The 15,960-nt window shown below is 41.0% G+C and overlaps 1 protein-coding gene across 2 annotated transcripts; it reads right to left on the bottom strand.

Annotated features, from left to right (window-relative positions):
- Positions 1-170: 170 nt before the first annotated feature.
- Positions 171-15,667, bottom strand: LOC136423869 (glucocorticoid modulatory element-binding protein 2-like). Of its 2 annotated transcripts, none has more exons than XM_066412242.1 (8): positions 15,507-15,667; positions 9,319-9,509; positions 6,232-6,335; positions 5,055-5,229; positions 4,743-4,839; positions 4,227-4,349; positions 3,523-3,645; positions 171-2,347 (listed from the first exon to the last, which is right to left on the bottom strand). In XM_066412242.1, the coding sequence occupies exons 2-8, from the start codon at positions 9,484-9,486 to the stop codon at positions 1,968-1,970; spliced, it is 1,170 nt and encodes a 389-aa protein (XP_066268339.1). In that variant the 5' UTR covers positions 9,487-9,509; positions 15,507-15,667; the 3' UTR covers positions 171-1,967. The 2 variants fall into 2 exon arrangements, with proteins under 2 accessions (XP_066268339.1, XP_066268338.1); XM_066412241.1 differs by having other exon boundaries at positions 3,496-3,645; positions 15,507-15,665.
- Between the last annotated feature and the right edge of the window lie 293 nt (positions 15,668-15,960).

Below are 15,960 nucleotides of genomic sequence, written 5' to 3'. Positions count from 1 at the left end.
ACTTTGTATTGGGAGTAAGGCCGCTTTCAAACAAGAAAGGATTGTACTACATGTAAATACACTATAGCTGTGCCTATTTCGTCTTATCAATTTGGTATATAAGTTAACAATACCCAATAAAAAAATACAATGCAAGATTGTAATGTTTCTCCGTTTTTTGTTGGTACATGGTAACAAAGTAACTTCTGTGCAACCAGTGCACTGTACAAAATGAAACTCTTTCTTACAATATTGACATAATATTAAATGTAGCTTCGGCCACAGCAAGTAAATTTTTATGGATGACAAACGCAGGCACATTGGTTTTCGACTGACTTTGAAAAAAAAAAATTGTGCCCCTCCTGCAAAGGTCAACACGACGCCATGCAAGGCTACTACACTAGTACCACTTTTTCAAAACAGAAATTGAAAACTAGCAGGTTGTGATACTATGTTTTGACGCTTCAATTTTGACATAAAATTTTGTATTTTTCTTTTTTCTCACCTTGTTTTTTTCATACCCTTGCATTAGATTAGAGTCTGCGTGGTGTGTAATCCATAAAATTTACTTCCTGTGGCCTTAACAAGATTATACAAGGCACAGGCTTTAGGAAAGGCACTAATAGAATCCAGATACTGCACTATACTGCAGACAAAGTACAGAGGTTTCTTTGCATGTCTTATTGCTTCAATACATTAATGCAACATCCAGTTTAGATGTACTGTACTTGTATATACAGGTTTTAACCATTTAAGCCAAAACCACAAAAAGTCCAATTGCTTACAATAACATAAGAAAATAATGATCTTATCAAATACAGTCAAACCTGCACTTTTGACCACCTCTACATAAGGACCACCTGGCCACTGATATTGTCAAACCTGTACTAGAGACCGATTCTACAAACATTTTGTAAGGACTACCTGACCATTTATATAACGTTACACTTAAACCTGTACAAGTATGTGTACCTGAACTATGTAGTATCTTAATGTTCTCAATAAACAAATTCTTTGTGAAAACATTTCACAAAAAGTACTAGATGTACTTTAAGGTAATTTTGGTGGTCTAAAGCTATTTGGTAATTTTTCTTCTTTTTTGCTGAGGTTAATATTAATACATTTGGTCCTTCCGGAACTTTAGAACTTAACGACTTTCATTAAATTTGTAAGAATCTAATTTTGTTTTCTAAAAAGACGGGAGGTATTTCACATCAACTTATCAAAAATAGGCCATGATGACTTGCTAAGTTGTAGTAAATAAACTATGCATGTTTGCAGAACAAAAGGTTCTTAACTTTTGTACAGTATTTACAATAGTTACCCCTCTAACATAAGTATAATCTTTCCTAAAAAAGAAAGTTTGAGAGAGAGTGAGAGAGTGAGAGAGAGAGAGAGAGAAAGAGAGGGGGGAGGGAGAAATCAGAACATGGGAACCAGACTGTTGCCATGGCTTACACAGGCCAGCCCCTCGACTCTAGGGTCAACATGTCCCCAAGGAAACTTTCTGTCAATCCCTCAAGGAAAACTGTGAGTTTTCCTGTATCTAAGGAGCACGTCTGTGTAGGCCCTGGAAACAGTCTGGCTTCCAGGCTAACTAAGAGAGAAACTAAATCTTGAAAAGGCACTTGGTAACATATGCCAGTCTGAAAGATGCACAATGGTACATTTTGAAATATTTTTAGCAAAACTGCTCTGGTACAAGTCTGATTAAAGTACAAGAAGACAACATTGTTTTTGGTCCCATGGCAAGAATACTAGTTCCGAATTCACAAAAGAAAACCTAACTCCTAGGCTACAAACTTGCACATATCAATGAACACTTCATCCTAATTTAAGTAACAAAAGTTAAGTAACTTATCATAATCATTACAATGTAGTACAAAGGCTTCTTTTGCTGTAGCATCGTCTTTCAAATTCAAAAGACACTTAAGTTTTGCTGTAATGTCCTGTGTATTGCTTACACATCTTATTGCTTATGCTTATTACTACCTAGAAGAAGACCTGGAGTTCACTTCCGATTTCACTATCATTCTTCCTTTACGGTCCTCTCTTTCGTTTGATTCTCCGTTCATGTAGTGGAGCCCCGGAGTACTGCTGCGACTCGAGGACAACGAGCTGTCCAGCGGAGAGCTCACGGAGTGCCCGTTTTTCATGCTCAGATCCTGCGGGGCTGCCTCCGGCGACAGGTGCCTGTTTGTTTGCGCGGTGACGGCAGAGGATGGTTTCGGGGTTGCCCCCTGTTGCGGGGATAGTGCCCGTGCCCTTTTTCGTCCCGGGGTGTGCTGCAGAACGTTCTCGAGTCTTTCGAGACGGCGCTTCAAGGCCTGAGACTGTCGCCTTCTCTCGGCGCACTGTCTCTCTAGCTCTGTGAACAGAAGCATTGAAAACACTCCTAACAACAATTTCCTACAGTTTACAAGAAATTTTTGCTCCATACAAAACTGTAAATGCAGAAATGTTCGCGGGGATTTAATTTGTAATAAAAGGAAAAAATGGAGTGTTCACGGTGGTTTTGAGTTCGGTTTTGAAACAATAATAGCCCCACAGTCACACAATGGAATGGCTTTTGCGGTGGTATTAAGGTCGCGGTTAAGAGTTCATCGTGAAAATAAAACCACCGCAAACATTTCTGCATTTAAAGTTACTACCGTAATTCCTACCTACATATAGAAGAAAACACTACTCAATACCAAATTCCATGCAAAAATGTTTTCCTTTTGAGTTTTTTCAATGTACTATACTAATGCATGCTCTTTAGATTGTCTTTATTAAAAAACAAAAATAATGACTTTTGCACAAAATAGAAGCCTGTATAACACAAATCGTTGCTTTTTTTCAGTAATAGTCTATCTCAAAGATCTTTCATTTTTTCCTCAGTCATATACGTTACAGAGTTGTTACTAGTCCAAACAAAATACAGTCTGACAGAAACATATGCAATACACAATACCGTACATACAGTATTTTAATTTGACATTCGTTGATTTTCTTATTTATCGTTTTATTGATTCCATGCAGTGAGTTGTAGTCACAGTCAGGGCACCCACTCACCCCCTCTTCAGAAAGTAGCACATTCCATTATCATATCAAATAGTCCTTCTTTTTGCTTTCTTTAAATAAATGTGGAGCAATGGACAATATTTTCGAACAGAGGAAGGATTCGAAAGATACAATAAATTTGTCATATTTGGCATTGTTGCCCACAATTGCTCAAAACTGGGCTGTACCATATTTGGCATCATGCCCATATACGGTTAGGGATGGACCTGACATATTTGTCATCATGCCCATATATGGTAAGGATGGGCTGTTCGATACTTGGCATCATGCCCATATATGATCAGGGGTGGGTCTACCATATTTGGCAACATGCCATATATGGTCAGGATGTGGCTACCATATTTGGCACCAGGCCCATGTAAGGTCATGTCTGGGTCGTACCACTGGAGGGGGTGAGTGGGTGTGTCCATCCCATGCAGTTGGGTTAGTTTAAGGTAATCATAAAATATTCACCCAGGATATGTGTGGAAGATTGCTGACCTTGCAGATCTCTGTTGTACTCTTCGACCTGCCTGTCCGCCTCCGTCTTCTGTTGGGCCAGACGACCTTTCACCTCTTCCATCAGGCCCAGGCCATTCAGAACACTGGTCAGCATCTGGGCCTCTATGTACAGTACAAGGTAACAAAAGTGTCTTTCACTAATAGTTACTAACTAATCAAATCAATCAATCATCCGCAGGCATCAATGCTGATGTATAGTGGTTCAGACATCTCTCTCTTCCTCTCTCTCTAGAAAGTTTTATTTTTACATAGCCCTCTAAGTGTGTTACAGACTTTGTAGTACCTTAGAACTTACAAGACTGAAAAAAAACACCCTGACTATTCTCTCATTGAAGCCAGGGCTGGATTGTGAAAAGCTTACAATCCAAGAGGTTGAAAACAAAGGCAAAAAGACAGAAACAATGATGGATGTTGAAATCAGAAACATTGTGTGAGAGTTGAAATCAGCGCCATCTTTGCTTACAGATCCTCTTGGGCGAGTTGGTTCTCTGCCTAAGATATCAAAAGCCCCAATAAACATTTGGTTTTCCTGTGTACGTAGGTTATTGTGCTAAATTGTTCCAAGTCCAGACCTCTACCTAAAATTCTTTACCTGTGCCTGATGTTATGTGCAGCCCAACTTCACACTTCAACACATGTACAGCAATTAATTGAAGACTTAGATCTGAAAGTTCAGCACAAACCTTCTGCAGTGCATGACCCGTGCTGCACACACTGCTGTAAGTCAGACAGCGCGTCGAATATCCAGGTGAAGATCCCATCCAACACCCCGACCTCGCGGATACCAGACCAGAACAGTAGGGAATCTACAATCAAGTCAACATATTTGATTACTGAATCTGCTAGAAGGCTCATCCAAACCACACAAACGTATATCATCCCTTTTCTACTCACTCTTTGTGGGAAACTAAACATTATGGAGGACGGGCACAGTGGGCTTATGAGCAACCTGAAATGATGATGAAACTACTAGCCTGTTTTCCCGTTTTAACCCTCTCTGTTCCTAATAGAGTATATCTTGACATTGCAATCTGACAATTAGTTCAATTAATGATTTACATGGACATATTTTACATTTACAACTTAATCTTTCAGCATCAAGCCCACTGGCTGCTGTTAACATGAAGCAGGCTGCAATCTCTCCCAGGCTAGAAATTCTGACTTTTGACAGACAAAACATCCGAGTTGAAGTTCCTTACCTTCTGGAGACACAGGCGTTGGAGAGGTTGGAGTGAAGCGGGGTGCCGAGGCACCAAGGGCTGCTGCTGCTGCGTAAAGTCTCTCTGCTGGAACCATCTACAACAGGATATCAAAATACAAACTCATCTACAAGTTACGGTATAACATAAACACATCGCAACATGGCAATTGGAGGTGGCACACAGTACACACACAAATAGCTCCACACACACACACACCTGCACACATGCAAGCACAGAGAGAGAGAGAGAGAGAGAGAGAGAGAGAGAATCCAGGAGGTAGGTAGGAAGGTAATAAAAAGCTCCCCTTACCTGAGGTATCCCCTGTCCCTCCGTCTGTACGAACTCCGGAGGCCGGAGCCCGCTGGCCTGGAGACTGAGCTGCAGGGCGACGCCCGACGGCACGTCGAAACGGTTGCTGCGGCAGGTCTTGGAGCAAACCTGCTCGTGCTGGTAGTAGTCCAGCTCTCCGGTCTCCATCATTCGCCTGGACAGACGAGAATATTATAATCTATATATAATCTAACCGACTGCTACCCACCCCTGTTTGTAAGGGACCCCGGCAGCACTTATAATCAAATATTGGATACTACTAGTACTATATCAAAATTAAGTCTAAACCCAAGCTATTTTTGTGGACTGCTTGGCTAGATCTGTTATGGTGTTGATCTTCCAGGGGGTGGAAAATGTTATTATTTAAGTCTACTATTTCAGGTTTGAAAATTCAACCTATTTATATGCAGGCTGGAGCAGGTTAACTGTCTGCATCATTTGCCTGGAGAGGAGGAATATTGTCAACTATATTTAAAGAGGTAGCGTTGAATGGCCCAGTGGCTAGACTAGCACACATGAGATCGATAAGTCACGGGTTCCATTCCATGCATGCTTGGCCAGACATTGTGTCCTTAGGTTGGGAAAGGCACTGTCATGGATTTAGAAAAGGATCATTGTTGAAAAGACAGCTGAGGTAATTTAGCCAAAAGTCAGGTGCATTTGTATCCCGAAAAATATAATCTATCAGAAAATAATACCTGCTTCTAGAGTGGAATGCTCCTTCAACTTTTAAGTCTTTGAACAAGGAAACTCAAAAACATCAAGTGCAGAATTAACTGCTACAAGAACTTCCCAATACCTTATCTAGTTTGCTTACTTACAAACAATTAATCACACTCACAGTGGGAAAAGACTAGTTTTCTTCAAGTACCCTTTTAGAATCTTGTATTCGCACAGAGTTGTAGGTTAAGTTGATTCAAGTTAAGTCTAGCTTGATCTGTATTACATGAAACCTTTTAACCGTTATGGATGTTTTTTTGATGTATGTCAAGACCTCAGTTTTATTTTCCTTGTGTTTTTAAGATAATGCGATATTGTACAGTTTATGCAATTCAGCTTTTAGCTGCCATGTTACACTTGTTCTTAATAAACCATTCATACATTCATTCATTCATTCATTCAAGAATTACAGTAACCAGTTCAGTTGAGTCGTTACCTGATCATGGTGCCGTTGATCCTGATGGCTCTCTTCCAGTCTTTCAGACCAGCTTTCCCCGCCTCGACAACAAACTCTTTAGGAGTCCGCATCATGCCGTTGTACTGCAAAAATGATGGGCAAATTGTTACAAACTTGATCAAGACCTTGTTACCACCTTCACTTCCTCGACCCACTACAAGGCAACCCAGCAGACAGAGGTGCCTGGCGAGCTGCCATCAAGCCCCCAAATACACGTGCAAGCAAGTCTAACCCTCGCATCACGGGGGAAAAACGGACGATAAAACGGAGAGTGAGTGAGTGAGTGAGTGTTACATGTATGTAAATTATCAAGGAGACTACATCTTTTACACTATCAACAGTATCCTGTCCAATTTCTTGCTTGACAACTAACTCTTAAGGGGTCCGCATCATGCCGTTGTACTGGAATTAAACAAGGTAATTTGTTATAAACTTGATCAAGACTTTCTTATTTGTATGTAGAAAGAAGGGATTTACATGTACATGTGTGACACTGACAGGGGCATTCTGACATTTCAATATAATAGAACAATGCAATTTGTTGAACACCCTTTATCCTTCATTTGTAAAATCATGATTAGTGGTCTTTTCTACAATCCTCACTGATTCTCTCCTAACATGATAGCATTTGGGTCTTTGACAGCATGACTCTTTCTAATTCTACCTCATTTCTTACCTGGCCTCCAGTGTCATTAAGTTCCTGCTAGAATTCGATGACCAAGAAACTAATAAGGTGAGGCTTTAGGCACATACATATACTCAAGGCATTCACTATTGAAATCTTGTTCCACTACTTGGCTTTTGGCATACAACAGTTACAGCTTTGCGTAGCAAAACCTTTGTTGGATCCGTTGCCATGTGTGGTGGCCGCCATCTTGAATTGTGACGTCACAGGGTAGCCATACCATTTTATTGGAAGGGGTGGTTTTTTTTGGTCACTAGCGTTCTCTCTATTTTTAACAAATCAGCACACAACTATCACACATTCAACTAAAATTAAAAAATTAAAAAATACCAATTCATATTTATAAAAAGACCCTGTTATCCCTAAACTAGCATGAAGTGTATATAGCACAAATACTTACATGTAACTCTAGTTTACTCTATTGTTGAGCATAGTCAAGTGACAACTGTAGGTTTACACAGTGTAAGTGGTAATTTAGAGTTCACTTGCTTGTTTTAAGAAGGCCAGGCTCCTGTTTGTACTAGCGTGTATCCCATTCTCTGCATTTATTTTCAGAGACACACTTGAGTGCATCTTATAAACATGGAGTTTTAGCACTGTTACCCTCTCAAGTGAACCGTGTCTTGTACAGGGCTTGAAATACCTTCTGAATATACAGGTTACTACAGGTAAAATTGGAGCTGTGCAGGTATTTCTGACGTCTACCTACACTGGTCTATGTACTGGGTATATACAGGTTAGCAGGGGTTTTTCTAGAAAAATTGAATAAGAGGGAGCACACACATGCTAGGGAGAGAATTCTATGTATTTATGAATGAATTGATTGCTGAGTGAAGGCTTTATGCACATATTAAGCTAAAATCTGAATTCGACAAGGGGGTGCTGGGCTGAAACAAGAGGGTGCAGCGCCCCTCTTTCCTGATTTAGATGAACCCCTGGGTTAGTGCAGGTAGAATTGGAGCTGTGCAGGTATTTCTGATGTCGACCTGCACCTAACCTGCACTGTTCCATGTACTGGGTATATACAGGTTAGTGCAGGTAAAATTGGAGCTGTGCAGGTATTTCTGACGTCTACCTACACTGGTCTATGTACTGGGTATGTACAGGTTAGTGCAGGTAGAATTGGAGCTGTGCAGGTATTTCTGATGTCGACCTGCACCTAACCTGCACTGGTCCATGTACTGGGTATATACAGGTTAGTGCAGGTAAAATTGGAGCTGTGCAGGTATTTCTGACGTCTACCTACACTGGTCTATGTACTGGGTATGTACAGGTTAGTGCAGGTAGAATTGGAGCTGTGCAGGTATTTCTGATGTCGACCTGCACCTAACCTGCACTGTTCCATGTACTGGGTATATACAGGTTAGTGCAGGTAACATTGGAGCTGTGCAGGTATTTCTGATGTCTACCTGCACCTAACCTGCACTGGTCCATGTACTGGGTATATACAGGTTAGTGCAGGTAACATTGGAGCTGTGCAGGTACATGTACTTGCAGATGTCTATCTACATCCAACTTGCACAAGTCCATGTTCTGAGTTAATAACTGCATGTGGAGTTTTGTATGAAATTCTAATCATTATCAAGTGTGAAAGAATGGAAAAGACTTGACATTTCAAACAATGATTTCTTAGCAGCTTTCAGGTTTTTTTCTGTCCCTCTAATTGTTTGGGAGCCCATGTTGCTAAGTTTCATTGTTTAACACAAGTTGCATTGTCATGAAGTGCAGATTGTTTTTTTCTGTCCCAACAAGCAAATTTCCATCCTGGGATGGAGGGACGGGTCCTGGAGACAGCCCTGCCTAGTGCCTAGTGTACACCAAAGCCGGTATGTAGGGAAAAAAAGTAGTTCAATCCCTGTGGAATTTCAGCACTGTTACCTTCTTCAGTGAACCCAGTCTTGTACTGTTGCAACAAGATATCTTGTCTGGTGTCCTACACTGTAACAGACAGGTCTTTTGTTCCTTTGTTGATGGTTCGTGTTTTACTTTTGGTACCTTTCTCTAGATTATCAGTGATCATGCATATCACCACTAGCCAGGGTGCTATCCTACATGTAGTTAGAGTACAGACAGAATCGGGTACCTACTTACTGGCTGTGCTTAAGTTACCCCTTGTCCTGCTAGACCCATACGATATATATATATGGGTTGCACATTACAGAGTCTGTATATGGATGCCGCATATGTACGGTTTTGGGGTATTTTTCAGCTGAACACGTCACACCGCAGCGAAACGCACCGAATGCAGAAGTAACTACATGTATGCCACAGCAGTGCAGAAAAAGTAAAGGGCCAATGACCTGATTAAGAAATTAAATTAATGAAATAAATTGCATAAAAAAACGCCAGCAGGACAAGGGTAACAATGAATCCAAACATACCCTTATGCATCTGGAGTGGATCCCCGGACAGATGAACTTCTTCCACACCAGCAGTCCCTGGTTGTCTCCGCACATGACGGGGTACGCCACCTCGTTGTCTCCCTCATCTTCACTCTTCACCGGGGACCTGGACCGAGGGTCCTCATGCGCTGCTTCCCTGGTCGCCATGGCGATATTCTACCCAGAAGCCTCTGTGAGGAAAGATGAGAAGTGGGTGTAATTTGTTAAAATTGAACGCTTTATGAAAATACATGTAATTTACATATACAGATAAGAGCCTTCAATTCATTTCCACATATATTTGTATGAAGCATACCTAAAGCAGGTATACAGAATGTTTATTTTTAGGTAAAATATCTAGTACATGTACATGTATATCGATATGGAACTCGTAGGTTAAAAACTGGGGTAAAACAACAAAACTGTTGGTATGAAAATGACAAACATACACATGGCATTTAACTTAACGCTACATCTGGAGATGTTTATTTTGAAAATAGTAAGTAGAGTATAGGTATATGAAACTCATACATGTGTATGTTTATACTAGGGTAACACAACATAGTACAAAAGTTCAAGGATATCCAACATACATGAGCAAAGGCTTTTAAGGTCAATTATTTTGTGAGGGGAGGGAACAATCGTAGATTTTGCATGGGGGATGAGAGAATTCATATTGTGGGAAAGTTATAGAATAATGTTTGTATTCTTTTCAAATGGAAAGAGAACAGGTGAGGTTTCAATTTCAAACATCAATACATGCAATGTAATGTTAACATATCCTAACCTAACACCCCTACATACTAGTGGTATCTACCATTAGTCATTGTCATGTGATTCACCCCTAAGTGGACATCCCTAGAGGACAGAATTAAACAGTGTAACAGACCAAGAACATTATAGCTCTTCTTTTTGATGAATTGAACTAAAAAATCTTAAGTACAAATGAATGTAAGTCATACACTATGAAAACAACTTGCAACATTAATCCTACTTGTTGTCTTCTAATTTTGCATCGTATCACCCCTAAGGGGTATCACTGAAGGGGGTGGGGGGTGGTCAGGCAACGAAGGATTACGGCAGGGCGGCCTTCAACCCCTCTACTGTCGGGGCTTGTACAAATTAGTATGCCACGGCAGTGAGTTCCACTCTCTTATGGTTTGTAGAAAAAAAGAAAATCTGAAAGTCGGTGCTTGCAGGGACAAGCTTATATTTGTAGTTGAGTCTTGTACTATACACAAGGTCTTTCCAACTAATTACCTTCGCGACGAATGGTTTCGTCGAGAAGGTTATGCGACGGTGCTTGTCTGTGTGTCTGTTAGTGAACAGAATAAGTCGAGAACGCCTGGATGGTTTGTTGTCGTAGTTGGTGTGTCGGTGTGTATGTGGCAAATCTCAAGATGATTAGATTTTGGGCGAAGTGTTTTGCATAATTAACGAGAAAAGTGTAAAAATGTGTTCAATTGTATGCTTTACTATGCGTTCTGGTTGCGACGGGGATATTGATACGGGTAGATTGGGGGCAAAGTTGGTCATGAGGGGTCATGAGGGGTCATGAGGCAGGCAGGAAACGTCAGTTACATGTACTGCAGCTGCCAGGGACAAATTGGCTATCAGCCAGCTGTAGGGCAGATACAAGAGATAGGCTTGCCCATGCAGTAATGCTTTAAAGCACTAAAACAAGGGCTCAGAAAAGGATTCACCTTAATTGCAAGCCCCAAAAATTCTTATGCACCAGAAAGCCACATCTGTCTACTTTAGAATCATGCAAAGAAAATAGACAGTTGACCAGCTCGTTCTCTCGTAACAGCTGACAGACGAAAACAATCGTCAACTTTGACCTACTCCCAGCCTGGAAGAGTCCACTCGGAGCATGTGAAACCAAACCACAAAGATATCTCCTTACACCAATTAAAAGACTGAAACATACAAATTTTGACCAAAGTTGGATATACACGGCCTTATATGAGTAAGAACAGTCATTAATGCAGTGCCACAGCATGGGAATACCGAGCATGTCTGTGTGTCTGTTAGTGAACACGATAAGTCGAGAATTCTTGGAAGGATTGTCTTGGTATTTGGTATGTTGGTAGGTCTCGATGAAACCTGAAAATGATTAGATTTTGGGCCCCCTATCGGCTTGTTACGGTACTGCAGCGGAACTTCATGTTATGATATCTCGTGTTGTGGACATGCTATGGAACTGATTTTTAAGTGGTAGATAGCTCGTTGGGCAGAGAGTAAGTGGTATAGGCTTGGGCCCCCTAGCAACTTTTTTGGAACTGCAGGGGTAGGTTTTGCTTCAGACTTTGAAAGGGAATAACTCAAGAAGGGCTTGATGGAAGGTCATGATTTTTTGCATGTACATAGCTTGAGCGATGATGTACATGATTGGATACTTATTATGCAAATCAGTAACTAATTTGCATAATTAATGAGGAAAGTTTATACATTCATCAATTTCCATGATAGGACTCGCAAACATGTGACATATGTAACTGAGGAAGAGAGAAATATTAATAGATATCAGCTATGCAAATGAGAACCTCATTTACATAATCAATGAGAAAATAATATAACTCGAGATGGGCTTGATGGATGGTCATGATTTTTGGTATGTAGATAGCTTATGTGATGCTTTGTATGATTGGATGATAATTATGCAAATCAGATTATAATTAATGAGGCAATTTTAAAAACCTGCTGTGTTCCATGATATGACTATTCAAATATGTGACATTTGTAACTGAGGAAGAGAGGAATGTCAATAGATAGAAATTATGCAAATGTAGGCCTAATTTGCATAATTCATGAGAAACTACTATCATTCCATACTAGTAAATAACGGCAATTTCATACTTGTTGCATTTAGAAGTTGTGTGAATGTGAACACCATTGAATCAAATTATGCTAATAAGGAGCTTATTTGCATTATTGATGAAAAATGTTAGCATAACCTTCTTTGTTAAGCTCATAATCATAACAAGGAGGTTTGGACAACTTATGTTATTTGGGTGAGGAGGATCAACTGGTATGATTTTTGATTGATGAAAAACACTCCTAATACGTCAGTCATAAAGGTCAAAATCATTTCGCGAAGGTATGAGGTCGTAGAACTCTTGTTTCCTATACAGTACATGTATCTGTATAGGCGAAGACAGAGTCTATTTTTCATGGAAAGTTGGTGCCAGACTGTAAGTGTTCCCACGGCCTGCACAGGCCAACTCCTCAGCTCTAGGGCAAACATGCCCCCAAGGAAATTCTAAAACAGGCCCCCTGACATGCCTGAGTTAGACCTGCACCATAGATTAGGGTGAGGTGGCATCTATTCTAGACTGTCTATAATGGCCAGTCTTTAAATAAATCAATATATACTGTAAATGCAGAAATGTTCTAGCTGGTTTTATGTTCGCGTATTTTGCGGTAAGCTTTGCCTCAAACTAAAAACCACCATATATGTTTTTGCCCACCTACCCCCTTGTCTACTATTGTCTCAAACGCGAACTCAAAACCAATATGCGAACACTCCATTTTCTCCAAACTGTGAAATCAAACCACACAAAGTTAAATGCATTTACAGTATCATTTCCCATTTACAGTATCATTTCTTTAAATAAATCAATGTATTATTAGCCTATAATTTTTATAAAATAATTCTGCTAACGGAAGATCTGCATCTGCTTAGAGGAAACTTTTCACCATGTCATATAATAGATGTTACAGTGAAAAAATAAGAATTACAATACCACTGAGTTAGAAAGAATAAAGGCTTAGAAGCACTGCCTGGGAATACTTAAATAAGAATTACAATACACAGCACAAGGGTCAGTGTCATAACAATATTTGTTTGACCTACAGGCACACTTTTCATGTTAACAGTGACAGCCAAACAGTTCAGAGACACGTCCCAACAATTAAAGTCGACATGTAAAACAGTTACAGCTGTATTTCTTGTGTCATGTGGTTTTTCACTCCCATGGATTTGAAGACTCCCCATTGCTAAAGCCTAGATTAGAGCTTGAAAGTTGAAACAGTACATCTCTTTTCTTAGTACATGTAGCAAGTTCTACATGTAGTAGTAATACTAGTATTGCAAGTTAGTACTATAGTAGTATACACTTACAAAAAAACAAAAACAATGTATCAGAAATCCTACATAGAAATTTGGGAAAACCTTTTGCAAACAGCCATCTTTTTCCCTGCATGCTTTAAAAAAAAAATACATACTAGTAGCTGAATAGCGTTTCATCATAAAATAAAAAAAACCTTGAAGTTTTAGAATTCGAGCCTACAAATTGAAAAGTGTTTGAACTCCACTTACACAGTGTAGGTTTCTTCTATTTTCACTAGGAGTTTCAATATTTTTTTCACTAGGAGTTTCAACATTTTTTCTGCAATTATAAGTAGGTATCAAGCTCCATAGATGCTGAAAGAAATACAGTTTACTCTTTGTTTGAATAATCAATTAGTCCCGCATAAGTATTGACTGAAATACAAAGTTGGACTTTAAACATGTTTGATATCTATTCAAACATACAGACATTGATACATATATCATTGATTTTGAGTGTGTAATGTTTTGTATATTAGAAGTCTTGTTGTATACTTTGCTCATTGGGCTGTGAAGGTACAACAAAGATCTGTTATCCAGCCTGAACAATCCCTCAGTACACTCTATTTGTTTACTATGGGTGTCATGTTGTGCGGGGTTGTCTATCTACAAGCTTTAGGAGGATGTAATGGAATCTCTTTTAAAACCAACTGCATTTTTGTTTCCTTTTCCCTTCTCGCGTAAAACTTAAACCAAGGATTTGGAAATAACATTTTGAATTCACGTACAGTGCAATTCTGTCATCCTTCCAAAAAAAGAATATCCTTCTATACAGCTTATCCAGCAAATAGTATATGCTGACTTAGTACCCGGGCGGGCTCCCTTGGCAATCACCCTAAAGATTAAGAAGAAGAAGAACTTGAAAATTTTGACCAATTTTCTGGCTGAAGACAATCTAAAACTTGTGGTCGTGTTTGTTGTATATCACCTTTTTTTCAGGGCTGGCTTACTTCTTGATGAACCTACAAGCTTATTTCTTATTCTAGAGTCTGGAATAAAACTCAATTTCTCTGAGACTATTCTCCTGAGGCCTCTCCCACATCATTTTTGATGAATGAATGAAAGAACGTTTTGTTGCTCTAGCTTGTATTTTTCTAAGCCAGCTAAAGCTAATTAGTTGCTATACTCAGAAATTTGTCATCTTCAACACGACACAGGGCTAAGTCGTGACATTTTTCACCCACTTCCTCCTGAAACCCACTCCTGGGATTGAAAACGAACCGCCCCCGTCTGAAACGTACCGCCCCCAGCCGCAGGGGACTTCCTGATGTGCAGCCACCGCCGCGGCATGAGGTCACTTTGGGGATGTGGCATGCATGGTCACCTCCTCAAACCCTGTTCCGCTTTTCCCCCTCCAAAACATGCCCAGCATTTCAATGGACCAGGCACACGGACGACATGTTGTAGCTAAAGCAACACCGCGTGAAAAACGGTCGCCCGGATCACACAGAGACGGACGTGTCTGTCTTGAAAACAAGGCGACCACGGCCGACTAGGCAGGACGCTTGTCGTAACTCGATCCCCGCGCAATGCTGGGGTGCCAGCCATACCTGATGCTTGCATACACCCAAAAACTGCACCCAAATCCCCCATGCAGAGCACAAAAACCGCAGCGAAATCACATCCCGTTTCGAAAGTTTACAGAGAGGTAGTTTTTGGACGAGATTTTGTGAGAAAAAACGGTGGAAAAGCGAGTTTTTTTTGTCTGCTCACAGACGTGGTCACGCCAGCCCATTGGAATGTCTGTACGTGCGCAGCGTGACGTCAGCCGTGACTGACATGAAAGTCACAAGCCGCCGTCTGCAAACTTTGACACCGACGCAAATTTTCACCCCAAAATCGCGAATCCTGACAGAAACTACCGGTTTTTACCACAGATACACCTTCTAGACGTTGTTACCGTGCTATTCTGAGCTAACAAGGCGAGGTTTGAGCGAGGCATTCCGACAGAGTCGTTGTTTGTTTCCGGCCGGTTTAGCCCCGACGCCCCCGTCCAACTGACGTAACGTCCAAAAACTCTACAAACTCCGATCTTCTCACGCCCTGGGCCGAACAACCTTGACCAGAAGGCACTTACCTGTACGTACAGACGTCGACAGGGCTCGTACGGCGGGTCGCTGCGCTCGTTCGGGACGATTTTGGGCCGCGGTACCCGCGGACGTGGCGCAGCCTGACGCACTGAAGACGGTGGGAAGTGAGGCGCCGACGCACGGCGGTATTTATAGGGAGACGTGACGTCACCGTCCTGCACGGCTGCGATCACGCAGGGCGGGAAGCCGGGCAGCGACTCGGGGCGGGGCCGTCCAACTGATGTCGTGCGTCCGGAAGGGGGGATTAGGAGTGGGGAATGTCAGCTCTTTCTTTCTTTCATTCATCCGTTCGTTCGTTCATTCATTCATTCATTCATTGGGTGGGAAGCAGCTTGACTGCATTACCTCATTCCTCCATTCATTCGTCCAATTGATGTGCATCGGAAGGGGAGTGGATTTACACATGAAGCAGAAATGATAACTTGAAGTGTCAGCGTTTTC

The sequence above is a fragment of the Branchiostoma lanceolatum genome, chromosome 18, assembly GCF_035083965.1.
Source record: "Branchiostoma lanceolatum isolate klBraLanc5 chromosome 18, klBraLanc5.hap2, whole genome shotgun sequence".
In the NCBI taxonomy this organism is placed as follows: Eukaryota; Metazoa; Chordata; class Leptocardii; order Amphioxiformes; family Branchiostomatidae; genus Branchiostoma; species Branchiostoma lanceolatum.
This window is presented reverse-complemented; position numbering and strand designations above follow the sequence as displayed.

Bases quoted from the DNA above. Each gene is read 5' to 3' on its own strand.
- LOC136423869 (XM_066412241.1), bottom strand. From the start codon at position 9,486: ATGGCGACCAGGGAAGCAGCGCATGAGGACCCTCGGTCCAGGTCCCCG. The intron at 6,336-9,318 runs GTATGTTTGGAT...TCATTTTTGCAG, and splicing joins TCCACTCCAGATGCATAAGG to TACAACGGCATGATGCGGAC. The intron at 2,348-3,495 runs GTGAATATTTTA...TTCTGTTCACAG, and splicing joins ATCTTCCACACATATCCTGG to AGCTAGAGAGACAGTGCGCC.